A 22968-nucleotide genomic window follows, 5' to 3' on the forward strand; every position below is an offset into this window, starting at 1 on the left:
GCAAACAAAAATACAGCCATGGAATAACCCCATACAAAACGTCTTCAGGGCCCTACGAAACTGGTATCATGATTTGAGGATCCTGATTTCCATCGGAATCGAATTCCACAGTTTTGGACCAAAGACTTCAAATCTTCTGTCTCCCCTTGTTGTGTAAGCTGAGTGGGGAATAGACAAAAGATGACAGTCTCTGGATCGCAGATATCTTGAAAGTTGGTAGGGTTGGATCTTTTCCCTCAAGTATGCTGTAGCGAGCCCATTCAGGCATTTAAATATATGGCAAGCTACCTTAAATCTAATGCGATCTTCTACTGCTAGCCAGTGCAGAGCACGGCGAAAGGGTGAGACATGGGCAGTTTTGCCCAGCTTGAAGATTATTCTAATTGACACATTCTGGGCTTTTTAGAGTCTCTGGACTTGTTTAGACGGAATGCAGATCAACTGGCTACAGTAGTCCAGATGTGCATTTGTCAAGGCTCCCACCACAGACGCATGATCCTCTTTGGGAATATAGGGGATTACCTGCCATAAGAGTCTCAAAGCATAGTGCACCACCTGGACCTTGGCTCCAACCTGACCTTCGCTGCCAAGATCATCCTGACAAACACAACCCAACTTCTTAACCTTAGAAACACATTTTAAATTGGTTCCTAGGAGGGTCGGGATAGGCAGTTTCTTGGCAGCAATAAGTAGGTGTCTTCGGCCAAACCGGATAAGTTCAGTTTTGGATGCATTTAGTTGAAGTTGATTATTAGACATCCAGTGACCAACATCATCTAGGCACTGCTCAAGTCTACTAAATGCTTCATCAAACTAGACAATCTTGATGAAGATTTGAGTTTTGAAGTTGATTATTAGTCATCCCCGTAGGAATGAAAACTCATCCCATGTTGTCTCAAAATCTCCATCAGTGGGCGTATATACAAATTGAACAGTAAAGGCGAGAGTGATGATGCCTGCGGGACTCCACAATTCAACTTAATGGAGTCCTACAGCAACTCACCCAATCTCACCTGCTGATGACAGTCTGTTCAGAATGATTTGAACCAACTAATCGCATGATCAGAAACCCTTCCTACCACTTGTAGTCAGTCCAGGAGAACGTGATGGTCCACTGTATCAAAAGGTAGCGGACAGGTCCAGCACCACCAAAAGGGAGAGCTCACCTTGATCCGTGGCCCCCAATAAATCATCCTGGACGGATAAGAGGGCAGTCTTGTTTCCAAACCTCAGTCTGAAATCCGATTGGAACATGTCCAATAGCGATTCTCGCTCCACAAATTTCTGCAGCTGGCCAGTGAACACCTTTTCAAGAATGTTTGCAGGCCAGGGAAGACCTGCAATAGGTCGATAACTCTGCAAGATCTCTGAGCCCAATGTAGGTTTTTTTTAATAAAGGTGTAATTATTGAGTGTTTTAGATTTTGAGGTACTGTCCCCTGCCTCAGAGATTTATTAATGATCCTAGTCACAAAAGGAGTTACATCCGATGATAGACGTTTTTCTGCATAAGCAGGGAGAGGAAATAGAGAATTGTTGGTAGGTTTAAGAGCCTCCAACAGTCGGTGTACCTCGTTTTCTGATACTTGATGGAAGTCAAAAGTGGGCAGTGGGCTCTGCATCTGTGAATCAATTGCTTTCACTGAAGGTTGAACAGTTATCAATCCAAGTAAAATTGAGGCTGGAGCCTGAATTTTAGTTGCAATGTCAGCCTTAATAAGTTAAATTCTATTAATAAAAAAAGTTAAAAAAATTAGCCTGTGCAGAAGAAGATTCAATCGAGGGCACTTCACAGCTAGGTTGGCAGAATTTAGAGACAATGGAGAAAAGCTCTCTAGGTAAGTTACTTGTGGCCTTTATCTTTTTGCAGAGAAAATCTTTCTTAGCTTGAAAAATGGCCTGTTTGTAGCAGGTCAAAGCACTCTTAGCCCTGTTTGCTGTATCCAAAGTTTGTTTCTCCTGCCATTTTTAACCTGTCAAACTCACCAGCTTACGCAGGGGAACAAGGGTCTGTGAAAACCAGGATTTAGAGGTCCTCGTCTTATAGATTTTAAAGAGGCCGTCTTGGAGCAAATAGCACCAAAGGTCAATGCTCCTGTCGTGAGAAATTCTTCATTCGGGAGTAAAGGGACAATGGAGGCTAGTGCCTCCTGGGCTTCCGCAACAGTGATTCTGTCCAAATGCTTGATTTCCCGTGAGAAAGCGGCTGGCCTATCCTTAACACTGGCCGTGTCCTCCTTAGGCAAAGTCAAAGAAAGAAACTGTACAAAATGATCAGACCACTAAATTGGCATGGTCCCAGTCAGTGAAGCATAGGTACCTCTTGCTATGAGTACATCTAAGCAATGACCTTTTACATGGGAAGATTGAGTCCCTAAAGGGTATAGAACGTGAACATCAAAGAGTTCCCATAACTCTTTGGAGTCTGGTTTTACAGGATCATCTAACCAGATATTCCAATCACACATTAGCATTAGTTCTTTATGTTTACTCCCTTCTATGGTTAGAAAGAAGTCAATGTTCCCCAGAAATTGTCTGCATGGGCCAGGTGGTCTATAACCCATAATTATATGGATAGAGGCTCTAGTAGACAGATTAGATGCTAAATGCCCTACCTGGGCACCGCCCCCCCAATCAAGGGCATTCAAGTGTGAGATTTGCAATGCAGTCTTAGGAATAACATTTATGCCCCTTCCTCTTTTTCCTACCCTATATGCATTTTATCAGGTATTCCTCTGGGACTAGCTCATGGAAGGAACTCTGGGAAGCCTCTGTGAACCAACTCTTAGTAATAAACAATAAGTCTTAATCATACTCTTCAATGAGCTCTGATATTTCTAGAACATAAGCACCAGAAGACCTTACATTAATAAGGGCTACCTTAAGGCTCCCAGTGTCAACCTCATCATCCACTGCCAGTGTTTTTACCATAGGCCTAATAATATCTAGTTCCCTAATTTTATTTAGCGTTCTTAGAGAGAGGTTGCCGTGAGCACTGTCCAACACCTTCAATGAGATGGTATCATATATGATTCCCCCCCATCAATACGGCTCTCACGTACTTTCACGTACCATGTCACTGTAATGATTGAGTTCAATAAGGGATCTTAGGAACTGATGAGCATAGAAAACCGGCAGCATCTCCTGCCCACTGGCGACCCAGGCAGAAACAGGCTAAAACAGGCTTTGCGCTGACGCGCGCCAGTTAAAGCCTGTGGCGTGACCCGATTTAGTCACATGGGTTCGCGTCACAGGAGAGTCTCAGGAGTTGTAGGAAATCAAATCAAGAATCCACACAACTAACGTGCAACTTGCAAATCGAGCGAACAATGTTCTGTTACAATAAAAAGATAAAAGCACTAACTGGCACTATAAAATCAGTTAAGCTACTAAAAACAGATCCCGTCTATATAAATCCTTACGATTGAAACAATGATATAATTTGTCAAAATAATGTCCTGCAAATGTTATTCAATACTTAATTTTGTATGCCATCTCTAAGAAGGCTTAAATCTGCTTCAAAGCAGCAATGAAGTATCGGAACGCACCGACAGTCTCTTTCCCATGTCCCCTCCCTAATGCCCTTTGGGTGCTTTGAAACTGATTTACTTACTGTATAAACGCCTAAAAAGCGAACAATGAATTAATAAACAATAAATAAACGTTCCTTGTTAGTGTTTCAGCTGGCAATATTTGCTTGAGCTGTCTTTGTTCATGGCTTTCCAGCATAGAGCAGGGGTGTAGTGTGTAGGATGATATTAAAGCGTGGACTATCGCAGGGATCAAACTATCCTAGGAGCAGAATAGTGTGTTGTGCTTTTCCTGTGGCAGAGACCTTGTGGTGCTAGAAGCTTGTGATGGCGAGGTCTTGCAATGGCAGATTCTCTGAGTGACAAGCTCTCACTGTGTTTAGGCCTCTGAGGCATAAAACCTGTAACGGTGGTGCTTTGCAATGGCGAGTGCCTCTATGTGGCGTTAGCTTTCTGATGGTTGGGACCCGCTTTGTTAGGGCCTTGTAGTGGTAGCAGGGTCACAGTGACGAAAGCCTCTCTGTGGTGGTTGCCTCTGATTGAGTTATTTGTATAGCGCTGCTAAACAAACCGAATCGCATTATAGCAAAAATAGCTCCATTGTGAATTATGAAGTCATAAACATTGCTCTCCCCCTTAGTTCTGTGTTCTCAGGATTATTAGAACAGAAACGTTTTTAATCTTTTATATTTTGCCTCCCTGCGATTCCGTCAGTGAACTTTTCTGCTGTCAGTTTTTAACTTTGAATTTTGCCACTGAGAGACTTCCTTATTTTAGAATTTTGCCATGGTCACATCGAACTCATCCGCTGCAATTTTTTATCTTTAAATTTAGCTGCTGCAAGTCTTAATTACGAATCCTGCCACGGTGGGACTTCCTTAACTTAATTTTGACTTTCTGCCACTGGGTGACTCTGTCACTTTGAATGTTGCCACTGCGAGATTCAGTCACTCTGAACTTTGCTGCTTTGAGTCCTTAACTTTGAAATTACCACTGTCTGACTTTCTTAACTTTGAATTTTGCCACTTCTGTCACTTTGATGTTTGTGGCTGTCAGCTGATAACATCAAATATTACCACTCGGGGACCTTCTGAATTTTGCCACTGTGAGATTTTTGCCTCGAGGGCTTTTTGCCAACTTTACACCTTGCCTCATTTACCAGGTCCCACACCACGGCACTGCCTCTGAGTGGCAAATTCTTGTAGTGTGGGAACCTCAGCTTCATAGTGGTTGAGTTCGAAGCAAGAGGTTCAATGTTGCCAGAATTAATAGTGGGAGGTTCAGAGTGTTCAAGTTCAAAGTGACAGGGTGGTGAACTCGAGGCGGAGAGCTCTAAAAAGTAGCAAAAGCTCACTGCGTCCTAGCTCCGAGTGGCAGGGTCCCACCAGGGTACAATTAGAAGTGTGTGAAACCTGGCAGAATTCAAATGAGGCAAGTTGTAAAACTCAAAGTTAAAACCTCACAGCAACAAAGTTCAAAGTGACAGGCTTTCACAGTGACAGGCACTCGCAGTGGCAAAGTTCAAAGTTAAAACCTCACAGCAACTGGCCGCCGGGGGGCGCACGGATGCGGTCTTCCTCCGTGTGAGCTCCGACCTGCGACCCTCAAAAGTGGCTTGAGCCCCCACTTTTGGCCCCCCCCACCGCATAACAACGGATCCACAAGACGGGGCAACCGGACCCCCACATGCTGAGTGAAAATCCAGTGAAAATCGGAGTTCTCTAGCCAGAGTACAGCCTCCGGGATCGTGCCTCCCCCTCCAGGCCCTCAGTACGACTTCACGACAGGGTACTGAGACCTGCTTTTCCGCAGAACCATCGAGCCGCGCAGCGGGTCCCCAAGGCAGTTTCTGCCTCACCGTGCAGCCCCTGGGCCTCCGTGGACCGAGGAGACCCTCGACGGCGGAAGAGGAGCCGGCCCTTCCCGTGATCCGCGTGGCAACTCCATCGCGCCCGGCACAGCCTGTGGCCCACCGTGCATAAGAGTGAGTGCTCCCCACACAACCGCTGACGCACTAGCCCATTACGGACGTTGTGCCTGCTCCCCCAGAGGCCTACCCAACTCCGACCTCACGTCCATGCACAGTGGCCCCTTACGAGAGAGGGTGTGCGGCGCAACCCCAGTTATCTGCCCGGGGAGGCTGCTCCCGCCATTTCCTGGAGAATATCCCCCACCCCTCGTTGGGCTTGGTACGGTGTCACCAGCCCCATTTCGTTGACTGGGCAAGCCACGTATCACACACCCTGACCAAGAGGATCGCACCCACCACCTCTGGCTACTGAATCTGGATTTGGACGCTCGCTATGCCTCCCCTATTTAACTCATCCTCCAAGCTCCCGACATCAGGACAAACCTCACTCCGACACTGAACCCCACCACAGAGGGTTGGGCCCCCACTCGTGGGGCGTGTGCCCTCCTCTGTACGCCTCCCAAGAGACACTCCTGGGACCCAGGCCACCCGATCAGAGACTCCCGTCCACGCAAACCCAACAAGATTCACGAGTCAACCCGCATTCACTCCGGCACATTGCGGAACCTGCACCGAACCTGAGGTCTGCACGGAACTGAGCACAAGGTGACACATCCGGAGGGTAGGGCCCCTGACCCCAGGGCGTGTGCCTCCTCCCAATGCTAGACTCTCGTTACCCAGGACTTTCCAGAGATCGTCCTCCAACACTCTCCAGTACCGGCTCATTGCCATGGTGTTGAGGGTAGTGCCCCCGTCCCAGGGGCGAGTGCCTCCTCGCACCTACACAACGCATGAGCACCAAATCCAAACTAGCCAAATACGCCTACACCCCGCCGCACCCCGAACCTAGAACTGCCTGCACAATGTCAGTGGACCCCTCCGAAACAGAGGCAGCGGCTACCAAAGGGGACATAGCCGCCCTCCTCAGCGAAATCAGAAACATGGGCGCCAACTTGGGTGGCAAGATCGACAAAATGACCCAGAGGGTGGACAATATTGAGGAGAGGCTCGAAAGTGTTGAGAACAACCAAGCCTCAATTGACACACTGGAAACCCAGCTGGACCTCTGCATGCGCAATATAGAGAAAAGAGAAGAAGACATCCGGCTGAAGATAGACGATTTAGAAAACAGGGAGAGGCGTAACAACCTTATTATTTGGGATTCCAGAACGGGAGGGGGAAACAGAGGAGGACCTTAAACACACCATACATGACATCATTAGAATCCTAACCGCGAATGAGAATATCGATGAACCCGCTATAGAAAGAATACACAGAGCTGGAGGCCCACCAGGGGGTCCGAGATCGGTCCTGGCCAGATTTCATAGATATCCAGACAGAATGAGAGTTCTCACTAAAGCCAGGCCAAGCGACACCCTCAACCTTGGTGGAGCCCAAATAACGATCTTCCAGGACCTATCCTCGCTCAGCTTAGCCCTGCGTCGTCTGTGTGGCCTGCTAACCAGATGGCTCAAAGACCAGGGCACGAGATATAGGTGGGGTTATCCCTTCTCCCTAACGTTCGAACATGGCAGCAGGAAGATAATACTCCGCTCCGAAGAAGAGATCCGGGATTGCATCGCGGATCTCCTCGACACCGACCCCAAAGAGGGGTCACAAGACTAATCACCACGAGAGGGTGCGCAGCGGGGACCCCGTGGCCCGAGAAGGAAGAAGGTCAAAGGAGCTAGAAAATATAGACGACCCAACGACACGCCGGAGAATGCCAAATGAAGTGGCATGCACGTATCTTCTGACCCGGCGAGGCCTGTTCAGGAATTATGGTCCCGGAGTCCCTCCGTCACGTTGGAGATCGGCACATCACAGCCAACAGGGCCGGCCCGTGACGAATTTGTCTCCAGACCCGGGACGGATGATTGACTGGCCGCAAGAGAACCGGAAACCGCATGTATCACTACATTTGTTATTCAGTGATAATAGTTGTTGTTGTGTGTTAAGTTGTAATTCAAGTTGACATTTTAAGAACAGGGGGGGCCTCAAACTGTTGGTGAGATAATATTCATGCTAGGGGTCGCGTGGTTATGACCCTCACGGACGGTCTGATAGTAGGCCGGTTGCAAGCACCTGGCTCGCCTCGGAAGCCATCAATCCAAGGTTCAGTTCCTTTTAGGGGAGATGTTGTGCAGGAAATTAGAACTTCCTACAACAGGTATTGAGTTCAATGCCTCGGAATGGGGGAGGGGGGAGGGAATCCAAAATGTTCTGATGTCCCATTGGATGTGGGACTATCGTCAAAAGACTTCCACGGCGGCGATTTATGATATGCACACAGGCGGTGTGACCAACGAACTCACAGGACTCACCACTCATTGGTGGACATGACGAATCAGGTGACAGGCATGGCACACTCAGAATTGGCACGCTAAATGTTAAGGGGCTAAATTCCCCTACCAAAAGATCGCTAGTTTCCAGAGAATTCAAGAGGGCCAATCTAGATATACTCTTTCTGCAAGAAACTCAATATAGTAAAGGAGAGGAGAGGAGAGGAGGGTACTCTACCCCAAATGGGGCACTGAACATTGGGGCTCCGGCCCGCTTAAAAAAGCCGGGGTGGGTGTTCTCGTCAGTAAATCAATCCGATTTGAGCTCTTGAGGTCCTGGTCAGATGTGAGCGGTAGGACGCTGGTGTTAGTTGGCAAGATACAGGACTCCATTATCACACTTGCGTCTACATACGCGCCCAATACCGGACAGTCCCGGTTCCTTCAACAAGAAATCCTCAAGGTCATGAACGAGGCAGAGGGAGAAGTAATAATAGGAGGTGACCTCAACACGTGGATGGACCCGGATATGGATGGACAAGCAGGCACCCCATCCACAACCCCTTCACAGGGCACCGGACACTCTCGGATTGTAGATATGATGGACGCCTACAATCTCACGGATGCCTGGAGATGCATGAATCCAACCCGAACAGCCTTCACCTTCTATTCCACGCCTCATGCAACGTTCTCTAGAATTGACTATGTTTACATAACTGCAGCAATTGCCTCAGCAATGACGGCAGCTACCATATCGCCCATTACTTGGTCGGACCATGACATGGTGGTGGTCACTATAGATCAGATCGCTCTCCCTAGGCGGAGTTCCAAATGGCGGTGCTACGAAACACTTTTCAAGGATACAGTCTTTCGGGAGCAGCTGGAGTTGGACATTACTCAATACTTCGAGCAAAACAACGTAGGTGAAACTCCCATCAACATAGTATGGGAAGCGGGTAAGGCCACATGGAGGGGAGTTCTCATCAGGCAGGGAGCAGCGAAAAAACGAGAACGCCTGCTCATAGAAAACAAATTGCGAAATTAAATCACCCAACTAGATCTTGCAGCTCAATCGGCGGACTCCGAAAGACCACAGAAGATCGAACAAGCTAACGGCAAAAGAGAAGAACTACGTCAGCTGGAAACAAATAGCATTATTCACAAGCTTCAATGCCTGAAGCAAAAACACTACGTGCATGGGAACAAAGCAGGTGCGTTACTCGCTGCAAGACTCCGAGGACAACGCCGTGAACGATGGGTTCCAACGGTGCACGACACATATGCACCCCCAGACCATCGCCCCCCCAATATCCCAGAATCCTTCGCCAACTTTTATGAGATACTCTACACTTCACAAGATACACCGCACCCAGAGGCGATAACAGACTATCTGACCAAAGTAGCCATGCCGACCCTCCGATCGGAAACAACGCAAGCCATGGAAACCCCCATCACGGGAGAAGAAATTACGGACGCAATTAAAAGACTTCCAATGGGGAAAGCACCGGGGAACGATGGATACATCGCAGGGTTTTACAAAACTTTCCAGAATGCACTCCTTCCGTTCATGGTGGTCCTCTTTAACAATATCCTCAGCACTGGTGTGGCACCCGATTCCTTTTCTGAAGCCCTAATAACGGTGATCCCCAAAGAAGGAAAGGACCCCAATCAATGTGCCTCCTACCGCCCGATATCACTCCTGAATATCGATGCTATGATTTACACGAGGGTTCTCACCGCGAGGCTCGAGGCACAGATGCCCACAATAATTCACAAGAACCAAGTAGGTTTCATCCTAGGTAGACAAGGCGCACACTCCACCCGCAAGGCCCTCCACCTCATACACGAGGCCAGAAACCTGCCAAACACACCAGCGCTGTTTTCGATCGATGCGGAAAAAGCGTTCGACAGAGTCGAATGGCACTTCTTAGAGGCCACGCTGAAATAAATAGGCCTGGGACCCATTCTTCGACGAGCAATCAAGGCAGTCTATACAGCCCCAAGAGCCGCTGTAGCGGTGAACGCCTAGTACTCCCGCTGGTTTCCCCTCAGGAGAGGAACGAGACAAGGCTGTCCCCTTTCTGCGATTCTCTTTGCGCTCTCACTAGAACCCCTGGCCCGAGCCCTCCGAGCGGACACTGCCGTTGAAGGAATGCAGGTGAATGGCAGAGAATACAAACTGGCCCTGTATGCAGACGACATCTTGCTCCACGTGGTAAACCCACTCTCGTGCATCCCAAGGGCGATACGCCTCATTGAAGAATATGGGATACTCTCCGGTTTTAAGATAAATAGTGCCAAATCCACCCTCTTCCCGCTCCATGACCCATCCCCGGAGCTGCTACACGACCTTGAACGCCTCTGCCTGATTGTCGGAGGCCCCACAATGCGATACCTGGGAATCAACTTAACAAGAGACCTAACTCAACTCTATGAGGCAAACTTCCCGCAACTCCTAGGCGCTCTCGAAACGGATCTCGCGAAATGGAAAACCCTCACAATTTCCTGGATAGGGCGCTTGAACGCAATCAAGATGGTGACCCTCCCACGCTTCCTATATCACTTCTCGGACCACTTCTTCAAGCAGACCAAGAAGGCCATATTGGAATTCCTGTGGGACGGAAAGAAACCCCAGATACCATACGATATCCTGATACTCCCGAAGGAGATGGGCGGAGTGGGCCTCCCAGACATTGAACGGTATTACCAGGCGACCCAACTCAGGATCCTGATCCCACACCTGCGCAATAGAAAGGACCTCCAATGGGTCCAACTAGATAATGACATCCTGCTCAATGTTGCTCTTGCGGAGTGGCTATGGGTCCCCAGAGCAAAACTCACGAAACGCTTACGTGACCACCCAATACTGGGCACCATGTGGAACATCTGGAGGAAGGGGAAAGGGATCACTGGAATCACGACATGGTCTTCTCCACTAAGTCATCTCTGGTCCCCCGTGATCCGAGAGGAAATCCCCGAACACGCCAGATACCAGGCCTGGGTTGATGCCGGACTGGAGAGAGTAGGCCAACTGTGGAGAAACGGGAACTTCATCTCAGAACTAGAGGAGGCTCTCCAAATCCATCCAATTCCAATCTTTTTCTATCTACGATTAAAAGGGGTCATGTCGATAAAGGAATGGAAGGAGACCACACAGCGAGAGCTGACACCGTTCGAATCGATACTGGACACGGCCAACTCATCGAAAGGTTTAATAGCGCGCATGTACAAGGCCCTCATCACCAAAGACCAAACCCCAAGTCTTCGCCTCAAAGAGCGATGGGAAAAGGACTTTAATAGAGAATTAGAACAACACGCCTGGGACAAAATCTGCGAAACACCAGCTAAAGTATCAATCGCCACCCAGAACAAATTACATGCTCTGAAACCTCTCCATCGATGGCAGTATGATCCTTGCAGACACTCGAAAATGTTCCAAACATCTAGCCCAAAATGCTGAAGACACTGCGACATGGACGCTGATTACTGGCACATTGGTGGAAGTGCCCTAAGGTACGCATCTATTGGCAAGAGGTCCTAGGATGGATTAAACAATTAGATGGCATAGAAAGAGTCCTATCCCCTCTCCTGATCTTATTTGACCTTGAAGAAGACGACGACGACAGAGTGGTACGTGTAAAAGGGTTGATATCCCCCCTCCTGTTGGCGGCAAGAGCTGCCTAGTCATCAAATTGATGTCCTCGCGCCTACCTGACAAAAAAGACTGGCTGCAAATCGCCATGAACATATACACAATGGAGAAAATAACCGCAGCCCTCCATGACAAGGCCACCCGACAGGAGGAAGCCTGGATGGACTTCACAGAACAATATATCACAAGTACACCCGTTACCGACTCAAAGCTCTAACCACAACACCATTCAACGGCCCATACCCGGAGAACGAATAGCGATCTACGTACTGCCTAATAGCCATCCCTGTCACAACCTTCACATAGAATCTATGACACCGACAGAGATCAACGTCACACCGCCACATAAGACAATTTCGCCTAACGCCGACACCCGGAAGTCGTCAAAGAATGGACATGGGGGGGGGGGGGGTTCGTACTATAAATCCATCGAGAGTGGACATGTATGTTACTAGCGGTTTTGTTATTGAAGTGGATCGCGATGATCTTGTGATATAACCAAGTTTGCTCAGTTATGTATTCACCTGACTGTTCACTTTTGATGTAAAAACCCAAATTGGAAAAAAAAAAAAAACCTCACAGCAGAAAAGTTCAGAGTGACAGAATCTCATAGTGGCAAAATTCAAAGTGACACAATAACACAGTGGTCGCAAGAAATTGTGCCCGTTGTATGAAAGGTCAGAAGCAATTCTGAAATAGTACACTTGAGAATTGTTAGGAAGTAAATATGTAATTTTCTAGTCGTCTTATTGACTCATTTACAAAGGAACTTTACCGACATTGCTCAGAAAAACTCAAGCGGTATTCTCTGAGATTTCATAACACTTTATTTCGACAAAAAGTCATAAAAGCATTCATACATTAAAACCATTCATTAATACAGTCACAAATAAGAAAAGAAATGGTTTCACATGATCGGTTAAGATCCTTAAAATATGAATAAAATATTGTGTTAACAATTAAGAATTCATCAGTACCTTCGTTCATTCTTACTCTCCATGCCCACACAAAATATTTTCCAGTTGCGTGCACTGCTAACATATCACTAGAGTTGAGGCAGGTTGCCATAGCCTCACTTGTCGTCTGGCAACCTTGAGCCAAAAATAATGGCTTTAAGTATTGTTTCCTCAACGGCAAGGTTGCTGGGCATGTCATTAAAAAGTGAATTGTGTCCTCGTTCAGGCCGTTACACAACGTGCAAACAGGTGATACATTACTGTTCCATTTGTGTCTTAATCTTGCTACAGGTAAAATCCCAAAGTGCAGCTTGATAAATAAAGACCTTTAATGTTTTGGGATGACATAATCAAGGTAATCCTCGTAACCCTCATTAACCTTGATGCTACAATAACGGGACAGGACCGTTCAACCAGCAATCTTATGGGGGTTATCACGATGGGTCTTTTCCAGGGCTGCAATCTTTATCACAGCCTTCGGGTAAGTGGAAATTGTACTTGGGTTGGCCCAATACTCTCTGTGTCCCAAATCGCCCAATGTTTCCTGAACATGAACAGCCCAATGTAGGGAAGTTGCCCCGTGCCTGTGTACTTCCGTCCATCAATACTTCTCTGTACTTACACAGGCATTCGTTTGACCACAACCGGACTCAGTAGTAAACCGGGTGGAGCTGGCAAATGGGCTCATTACCCTGCATGCCTGTTTCTATTAGCAATGGTAAATTAGGCGTGGAAGATGGTAGTCTCAGGATGTTTGTGAGGTACTCTATTTCCACAGTCGCCAAGGAGGTGGTTCTCACCTGCCCCCACAGCACTACCCCATAGATTGATATTGATATTTTATTTCTATCGCGCTCATACACAAGTGTTTCAGAGCGCAAAAATAGTGGGAATAGCCTGTCTCGCCTGGGCTTTATAGGCTTCAAGCGAGACACGGAACGCACCATTGACATGTTTGGTAGTGAACCCAGCGAGGGCACCACTATACCTACCCAGTGAGACCCTTGCTTTATCAAGTTGCATATTACAACTACAGGGCGCCATTACCCTTATCCCTAGATAATCCTAAGAATTAACCTGTTTAATTGCTCCTTCATCTAGGGCCAGTATGAGTCATTTAGGTCAGTACAAAATATAATGGATTTCATTTTGGTTACATTAAGTGCCAACCCATTTTTCTTGCAGAAATCTACGAATATCCCCAATTGTTTTCGTACGCCGGTAGGTGTTAGTGACAATAAAACTGAGTTGTCAGCAAACAAAGAGCTGACATTTTGTCCTTGGCTAATGTAGGGGTATCTGCCTGTGAGGCCAATAACACTTAAATTATTCCATTGATAGCAGTACACAATAACTTGGGGGTCAAAACACACCCCTGGCGAACCCCCTTTCGCATTTTTCAGATCCTGTAGTGATGCCATCTATTCCCCATCAAACCACTGCCGAGTTGTAAGAGTACACATTTTGGGTGGCAATTAAGAGGGTTGCCGGAATGTTAAGCTCCCTGAGGGACCTCCCACAGACGGCACCTAGGTACTGTGTTAAACGCTGTGCGTAGGTATACGTAAATCGCGTGGACGCACATTTTCCCGAGCATAGCGAATTTGTCATATACCAACCACAAGCTTTGATCAACTGTGCTCAGGCCCCCACAAAATCCTGCTTTACGGTGGTTAATAATTTGATTGTCATTTGTCCAGTATTCAAGATGGAGTAATACTGCCCTTGCCGAAATGCCCCCCCCATCATTCAGTATCAAAATTGGTCGATAGTTACTGGGCTGGTGTATTGGTCCCTTCTTGTGGATAGGGACTATCTCTGTACAAACCCATGATGCAGGTACAATTTTATGTTCGAGGACTGCATTGGTTAATTTGGTTAGATATGGAATAGAAATAGCTGGCTCGCTGGCATATAAATCGATAGGGACCCTATCTGTGCCTGGGGCTTTCCCAAGTTTTTTTGACTGAGTTAGGCACTGCCTATGTCTTTGTAAGTCAATAGCAGCGAGGGGGTTTCGATCACCTCTCCACTCAAGCCCTGGTCCCCGTCCAGAGACATGTTCTGAGACCTTTCTTCTCTTTCTCTGTAGAGTCCAGTAAAATACTCGACCCAAATATGCTCAGAGATACAGCCCTGCAACAAGTTGGAACCTGTTTTGTGCCCCACCCCCATTAAGCTTCAAAAGCGCCTTGAGCCACCTTTATATATTGTGTTCAAAAGAGCACGCCAGGTTTCTTCGCACCAAGCCTTCCATTTGTTCTTTAATAGCTTACTGTACTCAGTTGTAGCCACCTGCAGTCCAAGGATATTTACCGAGCCTCGGGTCCTAACTTGATTAGCCAACCTGCCCTTAGCCTGTCTACATTCCTTATCGTACCAGAGGGTCAAGATCTCAGTCAATTTGTGCACTGTTTTCAATGGTTTAGAAAACGAATGCCCCAGTTTTCCTGTCAAACTCTCAAGTAGTTTGACTAAGGTAGCGCAATCTGGAAGATCTGCATTAGCAAACCTGCCCAAAAGAGGGAGGATTTCATAGTATGCCGTGGGCGGGATCGTGTCCAGGTCAAGCTTTCCCCACCTGTTATGTCTGGCATGACCAAGGACAACCAGAGGGACTCCAACCTCATCACCTTAGTTTCCCCCTGCCTCCATCAACCCCAACAGGAAATTGTTCACCTCCAACACCAAAGGGTGATAGTCGCTTTCAACCCTTCTTTGCACAGAGAAGCCGTTTACTGTATCCCAGGCCTCTATGTTAACAACAATATAATCTATTTTAGTATGGGCCTGGTTGCTTTCAAAAGGTGGGGACTGCTGGAGTGTCTCCTGGAAAACGACCATCACAACCCCTAAGGTTGGCAGAGAGTAGCAATATAGCTACCTCCTAAGCATTCCTATAGTGCCTTGTTGGATGGGTGTTAAGGGTACCTATGCCCCAATGGATATCATCCTCATCCATTATTTCAACCATGCTGGGCAGGGGCTAAAACTGGAGGTTAAGGTCTCCCATGACCAATACCCTCAAAGGACCAGATGAACTTGTTCTCCAATCGAGAATGTGGTCAGTCATTCTTGCAATGAACTCGACGCTAAAGTTGGTGAAACCCTATTGTAAACGTTTATAAGCAAGATTGCAGAATCATCCTTTAGTTTAAGTGACAGTTGAAGCATTTGCGGGGAACCCGAATCCACTACCTCAATGGACTTGAACAGAATAAAAAAATCCACCCACATCATCAATCCTCCACTTGGGCGGCCCTTCTTCCCTTTGGAGGGCATTGTGACAGCTACATATCATCTGTTGGTTTCATGGGTTGTCAACATAGCTGTGCTGCTGGGTGTACAGTTCTTGTTAGAAAACCATATGAAAGTGAAATAAAAGCTCTCAGTGCCATTTCAAAGTAATGTTTTCACAAGCAAACATAATTAAAGAAACAAAACTAAACACATAAGTTACCTCGGAGACATATGCTGAACTTCCTAGGTCTCCAGGGCCAACCAAGTTGCAGAATATGTCTTTAACTGGATAGGTCCTCCCTGGTATAGTAACAACTGGACAATTTTCAAAAAACTCGGAAAGTTTTTCGATTTCCAGGGTTGCTGACATAACCACTACCTTCAGTGGGCGTTTCCGACCAGGGCACGTCTTCAATTGGAAAAGCTTTTTGAGTAGACCAAAAAGGATGTCCTAGGGTCAGAAAAGATATGACAAGGAAATGAGCAAAGTTATCAATCATACAGTCATGTAAAAGCTGTCTCCAGTGATGTCTAAAAGTACTGTACAAAGGAAGGATGCTACACGCATAACGCACCATGAACATGTTGATAAATAGAACTGACTAAGCCAATAGGTTTGTGTTTAAGAAGCTTTGCCGTGCGTTTTGTTTGTAAGTTCATGGTTGTTTAATGTAGTTATTTGCTTAAAGCAAAGTTTGGTGTTGGTTGTTGTAAGCAACGTCTCAATAACTGTGCCAAGAGACCTTGTGTCTCTTGGCACCTTATGTCTCTTTGACGATGCCCCCGGGCTGTTGTGCGCTTTAAAAATATAAATAAATAAATAAAGTTTCCAATGGGTTTCAAGGATAGTCAGAGTTTATATTGTGTGAATTATGTGTTACTACTGACTTCTGCAATTGTATTCGCTCTCCACTCTTGCTTCTCCACTCTTTGACTGCTTACTCTCTTTTCTCTCCTCCTTTCCCTTCTCCCTTTTCCTATCTCCTCCCCTTACTTTCTTCTATGCACTTACTCTATCAGAATTGTCCCTGGACCTAATATGATAGCAACCTCGTCTGTTTCCTCCACCCTCCCATTACTATTTTTTTCCTCCCCACCACCCCTCCCCAGCACTATTTGAAATGTCGTCAGGCCTAGTATGATAGTCGCTTGTTTTGTTCCTCCCCTCCCTTTCTGCACCCCTCTCCCTCACCTTTTGTTTTCCTCCGGCTCTACCAGAAATGTCATCAGGCCTAGTACGGTAGTCGCCTGTCTGTTTCCAATTCCTTCCCACTCTCACCCTCCCTTCCTTATCTATGTCTTGGCTCTTGCACTATCTGAAATGTCGTCAGGCCGAGTACAATAGTTAATTTCACATCCTTACTGTTCATGGCCTGTAAGAATGTGGTTGTATTTTCCCTTGTTCCCTCCCTTGCCTTGAAGCGCTTTGAAACACATTGTGTATAGGCGCTATATAAATAAACAATCATATCATATCAATGAGCATGAAACTGGAGGCTAAGTATAATGTATAGTATTGGAGCAGGCAGGCAAAATAGACTAGATACAATGATGGTATTTATTTGCCAATGAGGTCTACTTAACTATACATGGCAAGCGTAGAGGATGACCTTGCCATGCTATGTTTAACAGAAACATGGCTCCAAGACCCGAGCAGCCCAACAATAAAAAAGGCAGTGCCGGACAGCTACACAATTTTCCATAAGAACAGGGTACAGGGACATGGGGGTAGTGTGGCGGTTCTAGTTAGAAACGCTTTCCACATATTTCCCATCTACAATACAATGTCAGGGATGCAAAGTTATTCAGCTAAATTACACTCCGACAAACAATAGCACAAACAATAGCGGCATCAATGTGATTGTGGTCTACAGACCCCCAACTTTGGTAACGGATTTCAATGAAGATATCACCCAGCAGTTACATAACCTTAAGGGCCCTAACACAGCTACCCTATTGTTGGGAGATTTCAACAGATGCAGGGGCAACATCAAGGAAAAGGAGGCAATTAACCTAGAAAAAACACTAAACAACATTGACTTTAAGGTGATCAACACAGAGCCAACTACACCTAACGGTAACCAATTAGACTGGGTAATTACTTGCAATCTTGAGGCTTAAATGGAAGCGACCATGCCATGGATATGGTCTGACCACTTTAAAGTGAATTTTGTACTATCAACACCTAGAACCCAGTTGAAAAGAATTAATGAGCAAAAAAAGATACAGAGCAGAAATTTCAAGAAAATCACTAGTGCGCAATTAGACTAGTGCTTAAGCAAGATCATGACGGACATCACAGAGGGAGATACATGTGAAGAAATAGTCCAAAGATATAACTTACAAGTACAGGAACTAATAGACCAAATGGCATCTATCAAGAACAAACTAGCTAGGGCAAATAGAAGCCACCAAAAATGGTTTAATCCTGAGCTAACGCAGTTGAAGACAGAAAAGAGGAAAAGGGAGGACAGCTGGCTAAAAGAACCCACGAAGTACAACAGGGACAAATGGAAGGACACAGAGACACTCTATAAAAAAAGTATTGTGGAAGTGAAGAAAACCCTTTGCAATGACCAGATTCCTAAACAAAAACGAGTAACACAAACAGAACACTAGAAGAAGAGGCACATAATGAGATGGTACTTTCAGGAAACGGAAACTTAAAGACGACATCAACAACCAGCCGGGGCAGGTAAACCCGGCACATGTTTCACTCTCAAAAGAGCTTGAACGTCTATAGCTTAGCTCAGACATAAGTAAGGGTCCCAGCATGACAACAAACTGTTCAGAAGCTTAGCGTGATAGATAAATCATGTGAAACCGGAAGTAGAACTCTTAAAAGAACATTGGTTTATGATCACTCACATGTCTGCATGCTGACCGTGGTGTCGTCAGAAAGACCCACATCAGTGACGGGGAACACGAGAAGGGGAGGGGCGGGGCAGGAAGTCAGTTCGAGGTTGAGATTTGCCAATAAAGGTGCGTTACGATCTCCCTCCTGTCTCTGACTCGTATGTTGCAGGGATGTAGGCTTGAGGCCTTGGGGGCAATCAGCAAGTCCAGGTAGGACTTCACATTGGCGACGAGGCACATACGAACCTCGGGACGTTCGTGCACCCGTGCTCGTGGTGCAAAGTATAAGCACCACTCGAGCAGCGGTGCTCACCCCCATCCAGCTCAGGCAGAAGGGTTTTCCGCCTACGGCAGAGAGCAGAAGCGGATCAGAGCTCGTAAGGCTCTCCGTGTGGTTGGGGGGATGAGGGGGGCAGTGAGGCCCTCATCCAGTGACTTGGGGCAGTCGAGCAGATCTCCCGCCAACAGCAACAATCCAAGCGGGTCAGAACGCAAAGGCTCCCCGCTGATGATAAGGATTCCGGGCGGTCGAGCAGATCTCCCGCGAACGGCACCCAACCGAAGCGGGTCGGAGCCTGCGAAGGCTCCCCGCCAACAAACATTCCGGGCGGTCAAATGCATCTCCCGCCAACGGCAACCAAAGTGGGTCGGAACGTGAGGGCTCCCCGCTGTCACAAGCCTCCGTAAACGTGGACCGCGACCATCACAAGCAAAGCGCACGTGGTGCATAACAGCATCAGCGAAGGGAACCGTGGCACACCCCACAAAGGCGAAGGCATCGATGCATGTGCGCGGGTGCCGCACACAACCAACAGGAATTTACCGGAGCACGTGGCCCCAACAACAGCCGGTCCGGAAACAAAGACCAACCACGCTGTAATACACGTGGTTCCTCACGAAGCATGGGGAGAGTGGAACACGCATCAAGCTCACAGAGAAGAGGAAAATCACTGCATTCTCCCACATGCCAGCCATAAAACAAGGTCAGTCTGAAGGGGCTACATTCCCAAGTGGAAAATTACACAAAGCGCAGTCTAGCAAGACACAGAGACAGTCAGAATGTCAGAGCACGACACATTAACCGTCCCAATGACGCCAGCTCAAGCACTCCCCACCAGGATGCACAATAGTCTTATAAATCTGTTAGCCACACATTTTGACGTCACATTCCAGCACACTAGGCCCACACTGGAAGAGGTGGATAAGAGACTTTGAGGTATGCTTAAAAGCCATTGGCCCGCTAGATGATGAAATAAACCACACCTTTTTGACATTCTCGATTGGCTCAAACGTTAAGGACATCAGAGATGAACTTCCCTCAAGTACCACCGACACCTAAATAAGCCTAAAATCAACACTCACTGACTATTTAACTCCACACACAAATGTGGATTACGAGAGACACATCTTCCATACAACCAAACAAATAAAAGGCGAAACCATGGACGCGTTTGTGATGCGTTTGAGACTCAAGATGAAGCACTGTGACTTTAACAATTACTCCAACGAAGAAGCACTATGCTCTCAAATTATTGTCGGTTGTGAGAGTGCAGACTTTAGAAAGAGACTGTTACAAAAGACACGCAACTTGGAAGAAATCCTACACCTAGCATGCTCCGATGCTGCTTTGGCATCCCAAGTGGAAGGACAAGACGAAATAAAGATCACTCATGGCAGACACGAGGGCGTCAACAAACTCAAAGTCGCCCCTAGAGGGAATGCTGAGCCATTCTGCTATCGGTGCGGCTACGAATACCCACACGAAGGACAATGCCCAACCATGGGTCAGCAGTGTGCAGCCTGTAGAGGGGAAAACCACTACAAAGCAGTCTGCCGCATATACCGCAGCCAAATGCGAGGTGAAGGAATGAGTGGGACGCCATCACAGGACAGAGAAGGAACACCACAGAGTCCACCCCAAGCAGTCAGCCAGGAGTATGAAGCCTCCCAACGCAGGCACAAGGAAGAAAAGCCAGAGAGAAGACGAGAACAGACTTCAGGAGACTGGAGAGACAGCAGGCCACCCACCTCCAGACCAAGAAGAAGACCCAGAAGATATGCAAGATATTCGGTCAAACACTCGCAATCTGACAGTGGTTCCAGCGCATCCTCGGAGGAAAACTCCAGAAGGAAGGAGAGACCACAGGAGGAACCGTGAAGGAAAGGATACTTGTATGCTTTGGGCAACCTGACTGCAAAAGAACACAGTCCGACTTTGATCATACAAATAAACAAAACGGCAGCTGAGTTCCTGGTGGACACTGGAGCAACCGTAAATGTTATAAGTGAAGAGATATACATCAGCATACCACACACCTGACGCCTGCAAACTGCAAAAGGTACAAATCTACCCATATGGATCACAGACACCCCTGCCCTGCAAAGGCTACTTCACAGCATTGTGTAGTTACAAAGGACAATCCAAGAAAATCCCCATGCATGTACTCGAAGCAGCCACAGAGAGTGGCTGTATTCTAATCTACAAGGCCACAATCGACATGGGCCTCATCCACGTCCTTTACAGGCTCATGGTACACAAATACCTAGACCCCACTGCAAAAAAAGAGCAAGTATTCCCCATGCTCTCCAAAGGACTGGGAAGGAAGAAAGGACGCCAGATCGAACTGCACATTGACACTAAAGTTACCCCAGTTGCACAACACTATCAGGGAATCCACATAAACATACAAAGGCAAATGGAGGAACTGACGAAACTGCTAGAAGCGGACATCATCGAACCAGCCGAGGGTCCCACACCGTCGGTATCCCCCATAGTCCCTGTACCCAAGAAAGACTCGGCAGACATCTGCATATGCGTGGACATGCGGCGGCCTAACGAGGCCATCCTCCGAGAACACCATCAAGCTCCACGCATCACAGACATGGTACATCTCCTCAAGGGGGCAACCAGATTTTCCAAGCTAGAACTCAACAAAGGGTATCATCAACTGGAACTCCGCAAAGTGTCCAGATACATCACCATATTGGCCACTCATCTGGGGCTATGCAGATACAAGCGTCTCAGCTTCGGAGTCTCATCAGCGGCGGAAATATTTCAAGCTGAGATCCATAATCTCATTAAACATATACCCAACTGTTTGAACTACAGTGATGACATCCTAGTGTTCGGGCAAGACCAAGAGTAACATGATAACACTCTCATGAGAGTGCGTATGGCCCTCAAAGAAGCCCAGCTCACCCTGAACAAGGACAAATGCGAGTTCAGGAAACAGACACTGTTTCTTTGGTCACGTATTCTCCTCAAAAGAGATGACACCAGACCCGAAAAAGGTCAGTGCCCTCACAGACGCGGAGCCACCCAATTCCACGACAGACCTACAGTCATTTCTTGGACTAGCAAGCTATTGTACTCGGATTTTGCTGCGGTCAGTGAAACCCCTCAGGGCACTTACCAAGAAAAATGCAGAATTCAAGTGGACAGAAAAATGTCAGCAAGCGTTCTAGCTAATAAAGCAGCGCATATCTAATGCACTGAACATGGCCTACTTCAATCCAAGGCGAGCAACAGAACTGGTAGTGGACGCAAGTCCAGTGGGTGTTGGGGCCATTCTGACCCAAACTGATGAGGACAACCAATGAAAGCACATTGTATCCTATGCCTATCCAAAACCGAACAAGCCTACTCACAGGCCGAAAAGGAGGGACTAGCTGTAGTGTGGGCCTGTGAGCACTACCATCTGCTCTTGAACGGGAAACTGTTTACAATTGTCACGGAGCACCAGGCTTTGTTATTTACATATGGAAATCCCCATGTCAAGATGCCACCGCGCATAGCGAGGTGGGCACTGAGACTGCAAGACTACCACTTCGACATAATCCACAGACCGGGGAAGGATCACAACCCGGCTGATTTTCTTTCACAACATCCTTGCAAGGATTTCCAACCACACCCATCCATTGCAGACCAATATATCCGCTATGTAGTGGCTATGTAGTGGCTGCGAGGATTAAGTTCAAAACCCTCTGCATTGTCCACAAGGCCTTCTGGGGCCTGGGGCCTAAATACCTTCAACTCTCTCTTCCTAAATATCTTCCTTCCCGAGCCCTACGCTCATCCGTCTCCAACTCCCTCAGGGTCAGCCGCTTCTCGAAGCAACGAGCTGGGGGTAGATCTCTCTCCGCGGCAGGGGCCTCCCTCTGGAACAGCCTTCCTGCCTCCCTGAAACTTGAGGAGAACCATCTCCGGTTCCGGAAGCACCTCAAAACCTTCCTCTTCACTTCTGCTTTCTCTCTCCCTCTCCCCTGCTAAATTCTTCACCAATACTGCACTGATTCTGCAACTGGGCCACTCTCACCGACCTCGGTCCTGGGCCCTGTCACTCTTCACTTGCACTGCCTCCCTGGCAACCCCTCCACTGCGGGACTGTCTCTGTATCACTACAGCCCACCCCCCCCAGCACTTGTCTGAACTTACCTTGCACTTGCCACCAGCTGGCCCTATTTATTTATTATTTTATTTCTAT

General features: G+C 47.3%; 1 protein-coding gene across 15 annotated transcripts in view; it reads right to left on the reverse strand.

The window, feature by feature from the left end:
- Nucleotides 1–22968, reverse strand: part of DHX40 (DEAH-box helicase 40) — a 1529377-nt gene that overhangs the window by 966848 nt on the left and 539561 nt on the right. For 14 of the 15 annotated variants that reach the window (XM_069615133.1, XM_069615132.1, XM_069615130.1 and 11 more), the window contains one exon: nt 15849–16079. The exons of the other annotated variant lie outside the window; for it this stretch is intronic. In XM_069615133.1, coding sequence (XP_069471234.1) covers nt 15849–16079 — 231 coding nt within the window. The remainder of the gene's footprint in view (nt 1–15848; nt 16080–22968) is intronic. 15 annotated transcript variants of the gene reach the window in all.

The sequence above is a fragment of the Ambystoma mexicanum genome, chromosome 9 (assembly GCF_040938575.1).
Source record: "Ambystoma mexicanum isolate Mex_15411 chromosome 9, UKY_AmexF1_1, whole genome shotgun sequence".
NCBI classification, from domain to species: Eukaryota; Metazoa; Chordata; class Amphibia; order Caudata; family Ambystomatidae; genus Ambystoma; species Ambystoma mexicanum.